Below are 19,937 nucleotides of genomic sequence, written 5' to 3'. Positions count from 1 at the left end.
TGTCGTAAAGACGACTGTAGACAACTTGTGTGCCTAGGTCAAACAAACATTTTTTAGAGTGAGACCGATTGGCCTCAGTAACCACCGGTGTCCATCTTTCAGAAACAAAGCTTTAGAACTTTGTTGGAAATGCAGTATTCAGCGCTAAACGTCGGGGCGATAAACGAGCGGTCAATTTTGTTATGCATTCTAAAAATAGGGTTATCACAGTCAAAGGCGGCATCAGCTAGAATCCGAGTACACTAAACAACGGCATTTCGCTCCCAGAAGAAATGTGGTTCAAGCTTTGAGTGTGGCCAGCTCAGCTGATCCGGTGTTGCTCTCCACTGCTAGATACACAGTGGAGCTCTATAAGTGCGATTCTGGAGCCATGCAACTGTAGATACCTCCAGGTTACTTGGTGCTTTTGTCATGACAGGTTACTTCTGCCCGGATAATATCGTTCTGAGTAGCCATTAAACATACCGGTGTGAACTGCAGTATTACTATCCACGTGACTTTTGCGCCGGAAAGCTTCTCCCGGGTAGTTGTGCCCCTTGATCGATTGAGCTAAATGCGCAGTGCGTCAGAGCATGTGCTTCTACGGTGATGTAGTTAGCTGCCTCTTGTTACCAAGGCTTGCCGGAAAGCTTCTCCCGGGTAGTTGTGCCTTTTGATCGATTGAGCTAAGTGCGCAGTGCGCCAGAGCATGTGCTTCTACGGTGATTTAGTTAGCTGTCTCTTGTTACCAAGGCTGTCAGTGAATATCTAACTCTGTGCCATAGGGTCTGGCATACGGAATTCCCGACTGCTGAATCTGAGGCTTGGGTATTACTAGCTCCGCTAGTTTTGGTAGGCCAGTTGTGAATCAAGGATATGTAGTTCCAAACATAGTCAGCCTGTGATCAGACATGGTACAACTCTCACTTCCAGTGTTGGTATCACCAGTAAGGTGAAGGGACATAGCATCGTGCCGTACATCTCAGTATTATCTAATTTGATAGCATTTTGAGTAAAGATAGCTGTTCATTCCATCCTGTTAGACGCTGCTTGACATGACCGGCCAGCCAATGGCAGGCAAGATCCTCGGGCAACGGTGAACAATCTGGGTCCTTCGCATTGTACATGTTTTTGGAAGAGCGTAGATTGCACGATTCTCTTCCATGTTCATCATGTTGTATACAGTCTTTTGACAGTGTACTGACCACCGGATCAGTCATGGTTGCCATCTGTTGTACCATCGAGAAGGGAGTACTCAAAGTCACCATTTCTGTAGTAAAAGGACTCAGTGTGTACGCTTGTCTGTCTACCATGGCCCCCATTACAAGTGTCTGCGTAAGCAGTGTACTCCAACGTACACTTACTAATCTTATAAAGAGGATGTTTTTGTTTTTTCTACCTTTCCTGCAGTTTGATTTGTTTACTTGTTAGACTGAACGTTTGCTCTATACACCTTAAATGATGGTCGAAAATGAAGTCTTTAGAAGTACTTGCGTATCTGCGGCTAAGTCTGGTGCTACGAGAGCTTGATGATAAAATTTGCCTGTTTGTAAGTCCTTCGGTGTACGAGGTTTCGCCCGGTAGGTTGACAGCTTTTCTCCCCACATTGCCTACTCTGTCAGCAGTTTTCTTTCAACCACGTCATCAGTGAAGGACGCATTGACATCTATCTGAATATCAGGTGTCACTTTGCCCTTAGCGAAAACCGTCTTTAGTTCTCAAGTTACCGTCCCCTCATTTTAGAAGTATCCGCCAGTTTGGTAGATTGATCCCGCAAAATTACACGGAACGTATAGCTTCAAAGCTCTTGCTGTGCGACCACCGCCTTTTTCTTGGAATCACCTTGACCGGTAGTTTCAATTGCTGTTGTGCTCCTCTGCCTCACGTTTACATACGACGAATCAGGTAGGGAATTAAGGCAAAAATACAACCAAGGAGCTATAGATAGTATGTTTTTTTCGAACAGTTCAGGACTTGGGCGTCTGCTGGGAGTCCGCCTGTTTGTTGACAGTATGTTTTTAACCTGGGTCATGCTTGCTGACTCACTCGTCGCTTGCATAGGTCAAAGGAATATGAAAAGACTGAAAGGACAACTGAAAGGACTCGAATGGAGCACAAATGGACATAAAAGTCAACACAAATAGCAGTTCGTCTTACGACGCCACTATTCGCACGGGGAATCGGTATGCTCAAGGTGTGATTGCACTGATGACAGGATTTTGAGTGGAAGTATTTACAAAGCAACATAGTTGGTTACACTTATAGGAGTCAAAACTCTCTCGGCTACTGAACATGGCTCAGTGGCCAAATCCAATAACAAGATCAGCATTCGAAGGCATAAATGGAACACAGTTGTAATTTCTTAATGAATGCTTCGATTCTTAGCCTCTAATAGATCAAAAAATCTCTTTTTAAAGCAAAAATACATTCTCTCCGCTTTTCACTGAAATCATGTTTTGTTGCCTGCCGCTAGTTTAAACAGAAATAAATGAATATATATTGCCTCAATTTGTCTGATCCAATGTAAAGTCAGTGTACTCATTAAGATCTTACAGTCCTGCAAGTTATGGTTAATTTTTTCTGAGTTCTACGGTGGCTGTTTGCCAGTATGTCGGGTAGCCAGCTAGCAAGGAGTTATTTCATAATTAATATCTGAACTTGACGTCGTAAGAATGCTAACCACAAGGGATGTACACTCTCAATATTGGATTACTTGGATTACCGACCTTGAAAATGCGGGCGGTTCACTTTACCGAGTGCGCAATCCCGATAATACCAACCATGTTTCAAGATAAAAACACGTGAAAATATGACAACAACACCAAGTTTATGAAAAGCGGGACAGAATTCGCAGTGTTCCGTTGGTGCCGACACTTACTAAAAGCCCCGAACCGTGGAATTCAACGGGGACATCAAAAGGAGGATACTTGCAAAGTTAAGTCAAGTTCTGTACGTGCATATCAAGTTATATGAATGTCAAAAACGAATTTGAAACAAACTACTCTATGAAATCAGAACTACCATAGAAGTTATAGAAAACCAAATTTCGCAACTCTAAGTGCCAAACAGGACCATAGTCACATGACCAGGTCTTGTTACATAAACTAAACTCACGGGTGTCAACGTTGATAATACGACAGCTTACGACGTCCTCATGTGGACACCAACTCCAAAACCGATTGCCACCAACCGATCAAGCAGGTTTTCCAAGAACTCCAGGAAGAGAGATCTGTGGATACTGGACACAGCTGTCGATCAGGAATCGACAGCTGACGAAGTTACTGCTCACCAGTCTCTCGTCTATGAGCACCTCCCCGTTTCTTTAAAATCTCTTCACCTCCAGCTACTCTAATCCTGGAAAAATATTAATTTGAGTGGAAAGCTAACCTCATCGTTTGAAGCAGATTCTTCTACTCTAGAACATTAAACACGTCATGGGTTTCCAAGAATCAGCACAAACCGTGCAAAGACGTACTGCTGACCGAATTGCGTAAGTGAGCCTACCTCACGTAGTTTACACAACCACGCAGCTTATCCTTTGAAACTTTGTCTGTGGTCGTGTAGCGGGGAAACTTCAGTAAACTAAACAATTAAGAACCAACAATTCACAGAAGTGGAATGCTGCCTCACGCAACCAGGTCCAAGTGTTTGGTAAGCGTAATCTCACAAGCATAAAACGTTATCGGGCCGCATGATTGCAATTTAACTGTTATAATACACTTGACGAAAGCAAACTTCCAACCCATCTGCCTTTTTCTTAGTCTGCTGCAAGCTAGCTGATAGGAAAATGGATCATTAGGATAATGGTACAGCATGCAGAAGAGAAACGCTTGTGCATGTCAATTATTGGTTCATACACTCATTCCTGTTTGGGTACATTTCAAAGTCAAATACACTGCACGCGGTCACGGGCTTATCTAGACCCTGGTTAGGAGCCGCATCCGCATATCTAAAAGAATTCAACCCGAAATCTTTTCTGTGTATTTTTGCTGATAATGGGTTTAGGATGTAGAAATTGTCATTTGTATGCACTATATCTGTTGGCAGCCAGTTTCCGAGCAGTATCCTTCCGACGTCACCACTACTTGTCAACAATGTTTTTCCATTTTACCTGAGTGAAAAACCTACCACCAAGACCAGTAGCCCCAATCCGTCCTGGTCATCTCCAGGGCAGTGGCCTATGTTAACGCAATGACCACAACTATGCAACAGAATGGTATACAAATATAGCGCTCACAAGCTGTGGCAGCCAAGTAAATTTGAAAACATCTGTTCGTCAGAGCCTTGTCTTTACTGTTTTCAGATAGACTAGCTCACTAGTTAATTCAGTGTGTTCCGAAAATTCTACGTTGTAGTTAGATCAATGGTGAAATCTTGTTGAGAAATGGCCAACGAGGTAGCGGAAATCTTTCGTGCTACAGAAGTCAGACCATCAGTGCGCAGTTGGCTGGTGGAGTTTGTATAAAGTGAATATAATAAAGAGTGCGGAGTCACAAGATCAGCAAGCCAATCCGAAAGGAACAGCTGCATGAAGGCCACTTTCCAGCTAGTCGACCCAGTTTTCGAAATGGGTCGTTGGGTAAGAAATTTCACCAAATAGGCCACCCCAATTGAATTTCCCCATTTTACGCGTCATACCAGCAGCACCAACTAAGTTGTTGGAAATATCTTCCAGGTAACTGGGGCAAGATACATAAATTGAATTGAAGTGAATTGATTGGCTTCACCATCCTGTTCTCAGAAGACCACGAAACACCGATAACATATCTCGGCCAATCTCCACGAAAAACCACCATAAGCCTATAACAATATCCAATTGAAACGCTGAACTGCATTCTCGAAAACCCGCGAACCACGGATCAGTGTTCTCAAAATGCTACCTCGTTTACGCGTAATCCAGATATGAACGTGAGGCCTAGATGAATCCAGTTGCATCCCTAGTTTATAATGGTTATTTACCTGTAACAAGAGGACCGCAAAAGCAAACAAAAAAACAGACACGTGAATGACACAGAACGAACAAAAATATTACGGAGACCTTAAACCCGAAACAAAAGTACCACTGCATTATCATAACGAGAGCCATTTTGGCCAGGCAAAGGATAGACGACATCTGACCATTCGGAAAATCGTCGCGCGTCAAAAAGGAAAAATCCAAACCATCGTTTATCTGTAAGACTACCGATCATTAAATCCGAACGCCAAATCCCAAAGCAAATTCCGAGACTACCAAACACAACTTGGGTCAGTGGTATACGCTGTCTCACTGGCAGAAAACAGCTCACACGAAGGGTACTGTGTCAAGTATGGTTTCCTGTTGTTTGAATAAGACGACGCTATATCCTATTTAGTTTGTCATTATTGGTGGGGAACGTGCGTTAACATGCAATCACATTACCATGGAAGAACAGCGAACAACGTCCATGGTCGGTACGCGTGGAAGTGGCGTCATTTAATCAGCTTCTTGTGTTATGATCCCTACGTTCAAAGATATTGTTTGGACACGCTTACGCAACCCAATTCTTAACTAGGGTTGCATTTTCCTCGTCGTTTCACGGTGTTCCACCGACATCAAGCGGTCACATAGTCCTGAGGTAACCATGAGTCAGTGGTTTCGTTCTTCGAATGTTTGGGACATAAGGTAGTTCAGAAACGAGAATAGCAGCTGACATGATCCACCGAATTTCGCAGATGGGTGACCCTGAGCCTACGGTGTCGCATTGGATGTACCAGTGTGACAGTCGGCTACAGGTCGTGGCAAGCAACCGACAAGTCGGAGCCTGGACTCCGATGACGTTGCGAAAAAGGGGGCATGACGACGAATAAAGAACTCCTGGAATTGCAGAGTAAGCAGCAGCATAGGCGCTGATGCGGAAATCCGCTGAAACAATGCGGGTTGGTGAAATATGCGAAACCGAGCAGTTGATGCTACCGTACACCGAGAACGGCTCTAAAAATCTTTCACAAAAAAGCGTTGCTGGCAAAGAAACCAGGCAACCTCGAAAAGAACAGGCCACCCGAAAATCACCATAGACAAAGACCCTCACAATCCTGATCAGCAGAATTTTCGCCTACAAGACTCAGCCGAATTTCACTGCAAGTTTAGAAAACCTGCAGATTCGTTATTTCATGCACTGGATTCTCACAGATCGATAAGCTTGTGTATTCTACATCCCATTGGATATAACAGAGAGACAGTAGGGTGGAAATCATGGTGCGCAGTAAAGCTCTTGTAGCCAAGCGCACCGCTAGCACATAAACTCCGTTGATGTTGAGGTAGAGACCACAGTAATGAGGAGCTAGGTACATACTAGCAAATATGAGTGGAGTTCAAGCATCAGTATCCGTCTGCGAGCAAATATGAGTGAAGTTCAAGCATCAGTATTCGTCTGCGCGCAGTGCTTCATGCAAAATCCAGGTTGAGGCGTTGAAGGTTGCCGAACACTGCAAAATGAGGCAGTTAAGAGTAATGGTGAATAGGCTCCGTACGAATTTCACAAATGAAACTTAGGTCATCAAAAATCGCCGTGTGGAGAAGAGTAGCAATAAAAGATTCTTTGGCACATCTTGACTGGTCGCTTCAGGAGGACATGGTCCCAATTAAGGAAATGTCCCTCATACGGAACAGTAAAGTGATCCATGCAGCGTTAGGTTTAAGATGGGATTATCATTTCAGGAGGGGATCCGAAATTCCAGAATTTTATTTCAATAAAAACTCAAAATTCCGTCGGTGTGAAATATTGAAAAGCGACCCGTTTGACCATGGTGCCCACAATTTAAAACGCGCTCATACTTCTGGTAAAATTACTAGCCTCATTTCCCTGCAACTTCCATCATTCTAGACGCTATCAACAATACAGATTATGGCGCTATCGATATATAACGTTTCGCTATCGCCAAGGCTGTCGCCAATATCATCAGGCGTACAATTCCAATGATTTCCTGTTTGCATCAATGGGATAAATATCAATATAACCACTACACTTGGAAGTCACATCATTGCTTTCATAGTTCTAACCATCACGTTTGCCAGTACCGTCAAACACAGTACCACAAACACCATCGGTCTGCTAAGCAAAGGTGTGTCGAGCTGTTTTGCAGTACTCTCATTTACCTCCAACAGCTACAACCCTAGCGATCAGCACTTCAGTCGCCACGTCACCTGTTGGGACGCCGGATGAAGGCGAAGAGAAGGAAGATTCAAGAGGTAAGTCGACTCAAACATAACACATGGGTATATGCAAAGTCCTTTTGTTGCAAACAACCGGCCAGCAAACTCAGAAACATTTCAGCCGTAACTTAACACCACGACAGTGTGCTCCATTGCATGTGATCTTACATCCTTATTCACTCTGTCTCTGTTGACAAAGACTGTGCTAACGTAGAATGCTTGCGTTAGCCGCGCACATTCCCAGGTTGACTGCATTTCGTTTGCTACGTGAACTATTGCTACTTTATTCAGCCAAACCCCAAACCCAATTAGGGCGGATTCTATAGTGTTGCTGTAGCCATCAACAGCATTCTAGCAGCCATCAATCCCACGTGGCTGACATAGTTGTACTAACTCTTCGGGGCAGAGACTGTCAAACCATTGGTGACAGACCTGCACATGCTACACGCGGGTTTGCAAACTCATCCCCACGGGGTCTCCCAAACAACACTCGTCGAAAGTTCCGTGCGTGTTGTCGTCATCTTCATTCGCAGTCTGGTCGTTACGAGCACTGGTTATACAACGGCATCCGAACTGTAGCAATACTCGGTTCAGTGTGGACGGTCCGTCGGCGAAATCATCTTGGATATTGATGCACTGATATATCTGACGGCACATGGAAGAGACGCACTGGCAGATCCCACTGGTAATATCCCATAAACGGTCACAATCAACTACCTGACCAACGAAACGTTCGTTCAGAAAACCTTAGATTGATCGGCAGCACAATGAACTAGTCATCTGGCCTTATAGCTGGTTGAATCGCGCTCCTCATTTCTGCACTATATGGTGAGTTCCCAATGACTACCACGAAACACTCACTCGCGACATCATATTCACCATTAGTTGGTTGACGCCTAGAACAGGGAAAATACTACAGAGCCCGTGCAACTGAATCCCTACCCCTGATAACCTGTACGAGTAACAGCCTAAATCTCATTAGTCTCTCATCATTTTACATTACTCCATACAAATCAGGTGCCGATATAGTGACAGAAATCCCGGTCGTAGTGGTGACCCCCACACCATCACCCGTTGGTACCGTGAACGTCGTTCAAACTACAGACAAAACCACAAGTATGTCATTTCATCTGCATAATATTACAAGTAGGAAGAATTAAGTGATCATTAGTTTTGGTCCATAAAACTTGTGAATATATCAATACATGTTTTTATCTCGTGCACTCTGTGCATTCTGCTTTGATCGCATCACTTAGCCACACGAAACAAGGCTTTCTCAGAATTTCTCCTTGCCCTTACTTCTTACTCCACATACTTTCTTCTATCTTACTTTAATACCGTAAACTTCCGACTGCATGGTGACTTGTCTCCATCGTCTCCGTTGTACCAACTGAGGCTTTGCTATCGTCGATCTCATTCCCCCATATTGGTGGTGGTGCGTCTGAGCTTCCACTTTTGCTCCCTTATTTCATTTGGATCAATTCCGATCTTCCTCGTTCTTTGCTGTTTTCCCTGTCGTTTCGCTTTTTTAGTTTTTGTTCGACAGGATTAGGATTCCGAACTCCCCCAACTGAAACTCTGCATTGGCAGTTGTTAATACATGTGTTATTCTGTGTTCAGTTCATAATTTCGAATTAACTGAATTGCGTGCATTTTGGACAGGGAGATAGCTTTGTCTTTGTATTTATCTGGTTGCGACACTTTTCGCGGCCTAGGTAACTGTAGTTTACTGGGCCGTTTTATCACAGTAATTTCGAACCCTCACATGTTGGCTAGGCTAATGAAACTGCCTGATGGATTTCCGCAGGAGATAGATCAAGTGCGGGGCTTTGAAGATGTGATGATGTGAACGTCATATCTCTGTGACATCTAAAAGGGACATTCTAGGTTAGTTTCTCCACTGAACGACGTACGACTTTCGTCCGTTATTTATGACTCTTGACTGTGTTGAATGGACACTCGCAATAACCCGTCGACGAACAACCTCGGAGGTCAAGTCACATTTCGTACAATGCAAGGTATTTATTAGCAACAGTCTGCAATTGCGGCCTTCTTTTCTCCGTCGACCACAATAGGCATTTCCAGGTTATTCGGTGCTGACGAGATCGTATTTCGGCGTCCGGTGTAAAGGCAATACGAGGAAAGTAAGTGAAACCATTGCTTCCCGCAGAGGTGAGCTCCAGAATAACTAAAAGAAGCCCAATATGTCGAGCTGAGTGGCAACGAGGAGTAAGGTACAAATGCAGAAATACTTGACACTTGACGATAAAATCGGCTACTTTTGCTTGTTGCATTTAGAAACTGTCGTCTAGGGAACACTCGAAGATGGCATGAGAAATCATTATCTACCTCATTCTGATATAAACTTATACATAAAGTACCCTGGAAGACTTCTGTTCAGCTGAAAATTAACGCAGCTTTTATCTTGATGGACGCGAACCACGAATGAGCTAGTCTCATGGTCGTGTTTATTATAGCAAAATATCTTACGTGCAAGTCAAGAATCGGATCGTGTAACCCGGTATCCATTTCGACTACGAGGGTAACAAGAATAATGCACACATTTGTCCTCTGACCCGTGCATCTCGACGACTCATGAGTGTCATATTAGGACAGTTGCGGGTTATAATATACGATCCCATCTCCGGTATGCTGTGAATCGTGGAGAACTTTCATTCTTTTTTTGTCTTCTAATTATTTTTGCAATCTCACCACTCGTCGAGTAGACAAGGCACATAACCTCTTCTTGCTCCAACTCATGTTGAATCGTCAGATATGTGGACGTCGTTGTTTGTTCATTCGATGGCCTGCAGCTACAGCCATGCCCGTCATTTACCATATTTCTGATGACACGTGACCGAAATCGCTTCGGCTTCCAGAATCATCCATGAGTGACAATTTTATGCGAGAGGGGAACAGTTTGTGTGAACCGCTTCTTCTTCGACTGTCACTAAGACGGCGCCCCAGTATGTCAGCATATTCACATGATGAATCTGGGATTTGCACTGAGCAGATTTCTCGAATTTCTTATGTGAAGTTATAGCATGTAAAACTTTGGGTTTATGGGTTCTGTGGGTTTTGCAGTAAATAGATATGCGCCTGCATAGACATGTCAAAATCTGCTTATGTCATAAATGTTACACGCTGCTATCTGGATGTATTTGGTTTTGGCAAAGCAAAAAAGGCAGACATCGTAATTCATATTGATATGCCAGCGAGCAAACATGGTTTGAGGTAACCGTTGATAACTACACTCTGGTAGCTGCCCATATAATTGTCAGAATCTCGATAATTTTGCAGAACTAGCTCTTTGAGTACTAATTCACTTATCGTTCCACCAGTACGTCGGAGAGAACATTCACACAACCAAATACTTGGAGTTTTGGTGCATCGATATGTGAAATTCCTTCACACGCCTTATTTCAGGTTAGATTGGGTGATTCATTGTCCCTAGCATTTTATTTCCGATTTGCGAAATCAGGACACAACTCAGGCTATCAAATCCGCGGTCAACTGTGCACATTGGTATGCCCGTTGGAGAAATCTTTCGATTCCATGCTTTTAAGGCATGGCATACTCCAGGATGATCTTACCGTCAAATGCTTCCACTATTTTAGTACACCAGCATAGTAGCCCTGAAGATAAAATCATTCGCAAAAAAGAAGTTAGACTTAAGATTACCTTTGTAGTTCTGTAAAACTATTGTACATAACAAACACCGGATTATAACTTGCCTTTACTAGTTGTACCGCGGTCGTTGCTATTCCCGTTGTCACTAACATTACCGTGTTGTAAGATACCAATAAAATTACCTTTGTCATTCTCCTAGAAGTTTTCGTACTACATCTTTCACCAGGTATATTCAAATGCACTGCATTGTTCTCATTTACCTTTGATAGCTACCTCTGTAACAACCAGCAGTCCGATTGCTACATCAAATTTCGGGAGGCCTGTAACTCCCAAAGCGAGTGAAGATTTAACAGGTTAGCCACCATACGTCTGGATAAACACAGATTTTTCATTCGGCACGGGGTCGAGTGTAAGAGACATTGCTGGAAGGTAACGACGTTGCAAGCACACAGAGATCCAAAATCGTGAGCAAACACAATTGATTGACTGTGATCTTAGGAAAACCCTGTCCTAAAACAGCTCGATTGTCTGACGAAAGCAGGTGTCTTCATCACCTCTTCGATATCTCAGCATCACAATCGATGGCATATAGAGTTTGGAAAATATCACTGGAGCTTCCAGCAATACCAGGCTTCTGCTTTTTCTCATTTCATACAAGCATTCCACCCCACTTTGAGGCTCTTCTCACATCTACCATGGATAATCTAAGCTTCTAAGTAACAACTGTGTATGGCTTGAGAGAAGACGTCGTAGAAAATTTCATGCTACTTGAAGACAGTGTATTTTGTGAGTCTGTGCTACCTTTGAGTTCTACTTCAGCCCAATTACGACACGCAAATCGGGCACCATGCTCACTCCGACAGAACCGTAGCATACGCACCAAACTCTCCAAATGAACACAGATTATACAGCATGTTCACTATGAACAACTTCCAACTATCTTCCTCAGCAGATCTTACCGGAGCTGCATATCCCGGATAAGCGTTGTGAAAAACATGCGTTTTGGAGACATAGGACACTAACAAAACGAAAGCTACCAAACCTAACAAGCCATGATTGTCTCCCCAAACAACCATTTTTTCGTCCCTAGTGTTCCTGGATCAGAAGGCTGAGAATGTTAATGCTCTAAGAGATCCCGAGAGCTAGTTATACAAACAAGAAAACTGCGAGCATTACCAATATCAGCTTGTTGAGGAAAAGTTTTTACAATAGTGTAGAAAATGAACAAAGCGAATTATCGTATTGCCGATTCGAGTTGATAAATCCTTCTGTGAGTACGGATGCAGGTTTCGTGTTTTCTTCGCCGTTGTAGTGGCCACACGTAGTCCTGAATATCCGTGAGTGAGGCGTTGTGAGTCCCAAGCGGCTCTACTCCGAGTTGGGTGACGTGCGAAGCTGCGTTGAGTTGTGTTGTATTGTTGTGGTGTTGTCCTATATGTAGGAACGTCTGTGTGTGCGTGGGTGTCAGCACAAGGCTTGTTGCTGCCGTATCAGACGGTAGACAGTCGATATCGGATGAGTCACCCTTGTGTATCGTGGTTTGTACGTGTAGGGAAAAAAACGAGGTCTTGGGATCTAGGGCTTGATTGTGAGCTGTGTAGTCAAGTGAGTCACGGTTGTGTGGCTTGATTTGTGAGTGCAAGGGAAAAAGGATAGATCTCGTGATCTAGCGAGTGGCGGTGACCTGTACAGTCATGTATGTGGCGAAAGGGTAGCTACAAATACCCTCCCCCTAGAAAGAAGGATGTATGTTGTAGTTAGGGTTTTCCAGGCACAAAACGATCAGACCAGTGAAAATGACAACCGGAGCGTGTGGTGCTGCGCTGTTCATTTGGGGACGTGGTATGAGTTGGTTTCGGAGAAACTTCGGTCGCGTTGCTTTTGGGCTTGACATCGCCGGTGTCAACACAATCAGTATAAGCTGGTTTCAGACGACCGATACTGACTGTATCCGATTTATCATTAAATCGTTTATTCAGGGATGACTTCGAACTCAGTGACGTCGAAGATAATTCCTTTTTTTGAAGTTCCGCCATGCGATTGAGGTCAATGCCGGGCGTACGGTATAGCGAATCTACTGCCGGCCTTGACAAGGTATCAGCGACTATGTTATTACGACCTGAAACGTGTCGAATGTCGCTGGTGAACTGCGAAATGCAGTCTAAATGACTAATTTCACGAGGGGAGTATTTGTCCGGTGTTGCTTCTAGTGCTGAAGTCAGTGGCTTGTGATCCGCATATACATGAAATTCGCGACCTTCCAGTAAGTGTCGGAAGTGACGGATAGATAGGTAAATAGCGAGCAGTTCACGACCAAATGTGCTGTAACGGGACTCGGTTGGCGACAGTTTATGAGAGAAAAATGCGAGGGGTTGATGGGTATTGTTAATAGTTTGCTGTAAAACAGCACCTACAGAGTCATTGGAGGCGTCCACATTAAGTGACAATACAGATTTGGGTGGTAAATAAAACAACTTGAAAGAATTCGCTAGGGAAGCTTTGACTTGCTCAAAAGCAGAAATAGCGGAGTCGGTCAAATGAAATGTTTTTGGTTTTCCGGATAATAGGTTAGTGAGTTGTGCTAACAGTGATGCAGCCTTGGGAATGAAGCGTCTGTAGAAATTTATCACACCCAAAAAACGCTTAAGTTGTTTAAATGAGGTGGGTAAAGGAAAATTTCGGATCACATCGAGTTTATCATCAGTGGGCGATATACCATCCTGGTTAATCGTATGTCCCAGAAAATTTAATGTAGGCACGCCAAAAATACATTTTTGTGCGTTGATAACAACGCCATGGTCGCGCAGTCTAGTGAATAAAAGGCGTAAGTGTTCGAGATGTTGCTCCACGCTATTACTGGCGACTAAAATGTCATCTAAGTAAGCAAAAACAAACGGTACACCGGAAAGTACTTGGTCAATAAAACGCTGAAATGTCTGAGCTGCGTTTCTCAAACCAAATGGCATGCGCAAAAACTCGAACAAACCAAAAGGTGTAGTGATTGCAGTCTTATGAATGTCCTCGGGGTGAATTGGAATATGACGATAGGCTCGAAGGATATTAACGTGGGAAAATATTGTACAGCCCACCAGATTAGATGCAAAGTCGTGAATGTGAGGAATGGGGTAACGATCTGGAGTCGTTATGTTATTTAGTGCACGGTAATCCCCACAAGGTCTCCAATATGTTGCAGTTTTCTTTGGGACCATGTGAAGTGGCGAAGCCCATACACTTTTGGATGGCCGAATGATTCCCAACTGCAGCATGTGCTGGAATTCTTCTTTGGCAATTTTTAGTCTTTCCGGATGAAGTCGCCTTGGACGTGAGTAAACGGGAGTTCCTTGTGTGTCAATGTGATGAATTACAGAGTGTGTCGGTTCTGCTTGATGAAAGTTTGGCCTTAAGAGTTCTGGAAATTCTCGGAGTAAGTCGTGGTGGTGTGTGGTGCCAACGTTATTGGGCAAATGTTCGGCGTAACTGTTGGCTTTCCTCTGACTGTTAATTGGGTGGTGGCCTCAAGTAGACTTTGACGCTTTAAGTCTACTAGTAAGTTATGGTGAGTCAGAAAATCTGCTCCCAGAATTGGCTGATGTACGTCTGCAATGATGAAAAACCATTTGAATGATCTACGTAGGCCGATATGTTTTTATGCAAGTGCCGTTTGCCGCCCTCAATGTGAGCGGGGAGGGAGTCAGTTTGGAGTCCGCAGCGGTTACAGGTATTACGCTAATATCAGCACCTGTGTCAACCAGAAAGCGAGGACCAGAGTTCCTATCTAGGAGAAGGAGACGGCGAGTGTTGCAATCTAGGCCTGGGACATTACTCGCATCTACTGTCTGGCCTGTTCTTTTTCCCGACTAAAAATTTCTTGCGGGTGATGATACCCGAAATGAACAAGGTTTTGTGCATTTTCGAGCAAATCGGCCGAACTGGGTGTGATACCAGCAGTACCCCTGGGAACGTTTAGAGGAGAGAGAACGATGGCGCTTGTATGCAGGCTGAGGCGTAGATCGACGACGTTGAAAACGATCAAAACGAATAGCAGCTATTTGATCAGCGAGCTCATCGAGACGAGCATTGATTGAGGAAACTGTGCTAGACGAGTCAAGGGATTTGATATTCGAAGTAGAAGGCTGTATTTCGAGTATTTTATCGGCAATACTTGCCAGTTGCGTCAAAGGGACGTTATCTGTATCCGGAGCGAGAATCGACTGCACATGTGTTGGTAAACGTTTGAGGAAGAGCTGCTTGAGCAACGTGCCATCGATTTTTCTGTCACCCAAAATGCTGTAAAGTCGGCGTAAGAATTGGGACGGTGTACAACCATCTAGTGTTTCACCGCTTATCAGTTGTTCTAGGCGCTTATGTTCGGATAATGCAGTTCGCGCAATTAATGTATTTCTAGGTTGTGTAAATGGTTGGGAGTTATCCGGTGCCATAAGAATATCGCGTAAATCTGCCGCTATTTCAGGGGGTAGAACTGATAAAACATGGTAGTACATAGTGTGCTCCTGGGTGATTCCTCTAAGGGCAAATTGAGCTTGCACTTGAGTAAACCAGATGTACGGATCGTGGTGCCAGAACGGAGGTAGGTGAACAGATGCAGCGTTGATATTTGGTTGAGGTAATACGGGGTTTGGTGACTGAGCCATGGATGTGTCAGACATGAGTAGTAATATGGATATATGGGAGTCCAAACGGAAAAAAAATATCAGAAGTTACGTGAGTTCACAATCGTCGGGCTCACCAATTTGTTAATGCTCTAAGAGGTCCCGAGAGCTAGTTATACAAACAAGAAAACTGCGAGCATTAACAATATCAGCTTGTTGAGGAAAAGTTATTACAATAGTGTAAAAAATGAACAAAGGGACTTATCGTATTGCCGATTCGAGTTGATAAATCCTTTTGTGAGTACGGATGCAGGTTTCGTGTTTTCTGCGCCGTTGTAGTGGCCACACGTAGTCCTGAATATCCGTGAGTGAGGCGTTGTAAGTCCCAAGCGGCTCTACTCCGAGTTGGGTGACGTGCGAAGCTGCGTTGAGTTGTGTTGTATTGTTGTGGTGTTGTCCTATATGTAGGAACGTCTGTGTGTGCGTGGGTGTCAGCACAAGGCTTGCTGTTACCTTATCGGCGGGTAGACCGTCGATGTCAGCTGAGTCACCTTTGTGGGCCGTAAATTGTATGTGTAGTGGCGGCAGGACGAGTCTTGGGAACGAGGGCCTGACTGTGAGCTGTGTAGTCAAATGGGTCGCGGTTGTGTGAATTGATTTGAGTGCAAGAAAAAAAAGTTCTCATGGTCCAGCGAGTGGCGATGACCTGTACAATCATGTATGTGGCGAAAGGGTAGCTACAAGAAAACAAACAAGGTTGCGAAATCCAGGACCATTTCCATATTGCGTAGTACCCAACACTAAGTAGATATCGGCTATTTTTATTCGTGTTTTCCACTATGTCTGGATGGTTGTACTCAATCTTATGATACCGAGGCCCCATATTCTTTATCGTCATGGGTTCAGCCGACTGGATTGCCCTTCAGCAGCGGCAGCAAGCCAAGAACAGATTCCGTAACATAGTTATTCAGTCATTTCAGGTTATCGCCTTGGGCGCGGCCAAGAGCCTGTTTTAGGTCTGTTTAGGTCTGTTTTAGGTGGAACCTCGTGTTCTCCACTCGCTGGGATTGCTTCAACCGGCATGAGTCATCTCATAGAGTAGTTTCAGCGGCACACCCGTTTGTCCTTGAAAGCAAAAAGACGCTGAAATAAGTCACGATGTCTTTTCGAACCAGAAGACTGAGTAAGTTTATCGGTCAAGCAATCGCACAATCTTTCGCGTCACCCATTATAAGAACGTTCAGGAAACCTTAGATTGATCGGCAGCACAATGAACTAGTCATCTGGCCTTATAGCTGGTTGAATCGCGCTCCTCATTTCTGCACTATATGGTGAGTTCCCAATGACTACCACGAAACACTCACTCGCGACATCATATTCACCATTAGTTGGTTGACGCCTAGAACAGGGAAAATACTACAGAGCCCGTGCAACTGAATCCCTACCCCTGATAACCTGTACGAGTAACAGCCTAAATCTCATTAGTCTCTCATCATTTTACATTACTCCATACAAATCAGGTGCCGATATAGTGACAGAAATCCCGGTCGTAGTGGTGACCCCCACACCATCACCCGTTGGTACCGTGAACGTCGTTCAAACTACAGACAAAACCACAAGTATGTCATTTCATCTGCATAATATTACAAGTAGGAAGAATTAAGTGATCATTAGTTTTGGTCCATAAAACTTGTGAATATATCAATACATGTTTTTATCTCGTGCACTCTGTGCATTCTGCTTTGATCGCATCACTTAGCCGCACGAAACAAGGCTTTCTCAGAATTTCTCCTTGCCCTTACTTCTTACTCCACATACTTTCTTCTATCTTACTTTAATACCGTAAACTTCCGACTGCATGGTGACTTGTCTCCATCGTCTCCGTTGTACCAACTGAGGCTTTGCTACCATCGATCTCATCCCTCCTTATTGGTGGTGGTGCGTCTGAGCTTCCACTTTTGCACATGTCAATTGATAACACACGCGAGCGCGTAACTCATGTTCTCCAATACCTTGATTTGCGTACAACTCGATCATAGATGGCGATCTCCTGGACGGGTTTTGGGACATCATCTTCCTACAATCCTTTCATGGGTAAACGTCTATCGCTTAGATGGCCTCTAAATCACACTAGATTCAAACCGCTGGCATATTTATCGTACTGTTGTAATAACGACATATTTTCCCACATGGAAAATCTAATAAACTAAAACACACAAACTCAGTCGTCAGTGTTGGAAAATCATGCAGCATGTTGCCATGCATGTGATAGCCGAATTTCGGAACCAAAATTACGAAAATCTTATTCAACAGAGTTATGAATAGCACTGAGGCGGTTAGACCTCCCTATCTGAATACTCTACGGAAGTAAAACTGCAAATGGAAGACAACTTTACAGTATCATGTAACCAGGGGTCAAGGAGCTCCAAATACTCCATGCAAAACCGAATCAGGAGGTTTTGAAATGCCAACAAACGCCAAACATAGGATCGAAGCAAGGGCTAAAGAATGATGCAACAAAGCGCGTAAGAAATAGGTTGCTTGTAAACAAACGTCGCGAAGTAAAAATACTAACCTGACTGAACATATATCCACCCGGTTGTTTTGTTTGTCTGCGAACACTTTGTTAGTGTCCAAAAATAACAGACTGTGTGAAAATTAGTCACATGCTGATGGTAGATCCAGCTTCCCCATGTAATTGGCTCCATCATACTCCAATCACATGTCAGTACCCCGCGATATAATCAGCCCAGTAGGCCTTTTTCAGCCGAAGGCATCCACATCCAGTACTGTACGGTGTTCAGAGCTAGGCTTCAGTTCCTTTTGCATCATATTTCCCATTGCTCATGGCCCTGCAAGGCATGGATTGCAGCGAATCTGCGTTCACTTGGCATGTACACGATAAGCCTCCTGGCAGCTGTATCTAGAGTCAAGTTGCCACATGTCTGAAAGCGTCTCGGAGGTCCAGGAACTACCAGACTGGTTTCTGTTTCATGTTGGAAAACTGCTGCCATTACCAGCGAGCTGGATTCCAAGAGTGACACGTCACCATCTACACTCTGTGTGCGCTCTGGAGTTGGACGGATTTGGAGATGATTGAACGAGGGTTTCTTGAGAGCTATTAAGAGACGAACAGGTGTGTTTGCTATTTAAGCACAGGTAACTTGCTTTTGATAACAATAATCGATCGGCAGGGAAGATACTGTTCCAGTCTTTAGAACGGTGCGTTTTGCGTATCACGGGACGAATGTAACTTGTCAGTCAGGTAAAACAGTGGCTGTGATTCTTGTTTTAGGATTCCGGGTACAGGAGGTCTTCACTCGATCAAGCTTTTCTGCATTACTCTGAGTGGAGTGCACCCGTTGGCGCGTCCACTCATGCCAGTCTTTTCGTAAACCGATGGGAACATTTAGTACAGGTCATTTGGGTGGCCAACATTTTTGAAGACGTGAATTCCACGCCAGGGATACAAAAGTGCCATTGCAATTCCTCGTAACATTGCAATTACCGCGGCCGCTGTTGTTCTCACTATCATCACGATGACGTTTCCACCGATATTACTATTCGCGTGAATGTAACAAGCGCTAAAACGGTCACTACCGTTTCTGCTACGTTCAGTGAACTACCACAATCATCAGTATAATCATTCTACCACGGATACCATCAGTTCATATTTCGGCAGGTATATCGGTCTGGTCTGCATTACTCTTATTTTCCTTTGATAGGTTCTAGTGTAGAGAACTACCGTCGGGCTACTACGTCACCTGTTGGAGTGTCGGTTTTTGGCCAGAAGACGGAAGAATTATCAGGTGGGCGTACTTCAATAGAACCAACTAACTATTTTGTTACATTTGAATGACCCACAGCTTCGGAATGCTTTCAACAGCACTTTGACCCGCAAAACACTGTATTCTGGATAGCATGTGATTCTCTACAGTTTCATTCTCTTTGAAGCACCCTAGACTGTTCAAGGCTTGACAAAATGATATGGTATTGCAACAACTCACCCTTCCGTATCGTGTAGTTTTCACTGGTTTGTAGTATTAATGAGAAATCTACCCAGTATGTGCACCTAAACACAACAGTCATCGCGTATCATCTACACCCGTCGCGCATTCCATTTTCGTAAGCAATAACTGTCATCACCGTTATTTATACTGCTAGTTTAGTTGGCCTGAAACAGCTCTAACTTGAACAAGAAAATATTCGAACCCAATTGATGATTGATGGGTGAATGAACCGAAATCGGGAAAGAGCACCTCTTGTGTCTGAGACCCCAGGGCTTTGACCGCGCACACCGCAACATCCGGTGAATATCAACCTGATCCCAAGGCCCAATCTGATTTTCCGAACAGGTCATTAGCTAAACACAGCACCAACAACCTCACTAATGCAGCCAGATAACCTCTATAATGTGAACGGTAATCGGATTTGTGATCAAGTAATACCAGACTATTTTTTAAGGTCGGCAGACAACGGCTGCCACGAAATAATAACTAGCTATACCTCACATTAGAGTAAACCGAATCTTTTATGGGATTCGGTTA

The 19,937-nt window shown here is 44.0% G+C and overlaps 1 protein-coding gene across 1 annotated transcript; it reads right to left on the bottom strand.

Moving 5' to 3' along the window:
• Window positions 1–971: 971 nt before the first annotated feature.
• Window positions 972–1,247, bottom strand: T265_10343 (hypothetical protein; the record flags this gene model as incomplete). The annotated part of the gene is made up of 1 exon (XM_009176685.1): window positions 972–1,247. The coding sequence occupies one exon, from the start codon at window positions 1,245–1,247 to the stop codon at window positions 972–974; it is 276 nt and encodes a 91-aa protein (XP_009174949.1).
• Between the last annotated feature and the right edge of the window lie 18,690 nt (window positions 1,248–19,937).

The sequence above is a fragment of the Opisthorchis viverrini genome, assembly GCF_000715545.1.
Source record: "Opisthorchis viverrini unplaced genomic scaffold opera_v5_360, whole genome shotgun sequence".
Classification (NCBI taxonomy): domain Eukaryota; kingdom Metazoa; phylum Platyhelminthes; class Trematoda; order Opisthorchiida; family Opisthorchiidae; genus Opisthorchis; species Opisthorchis viverrini.
The sequence above is the reverse complement of the archived record's forward strand: the minus strand, read 5'-3'. Positions and strand labels throughout refer to the sequence as shown.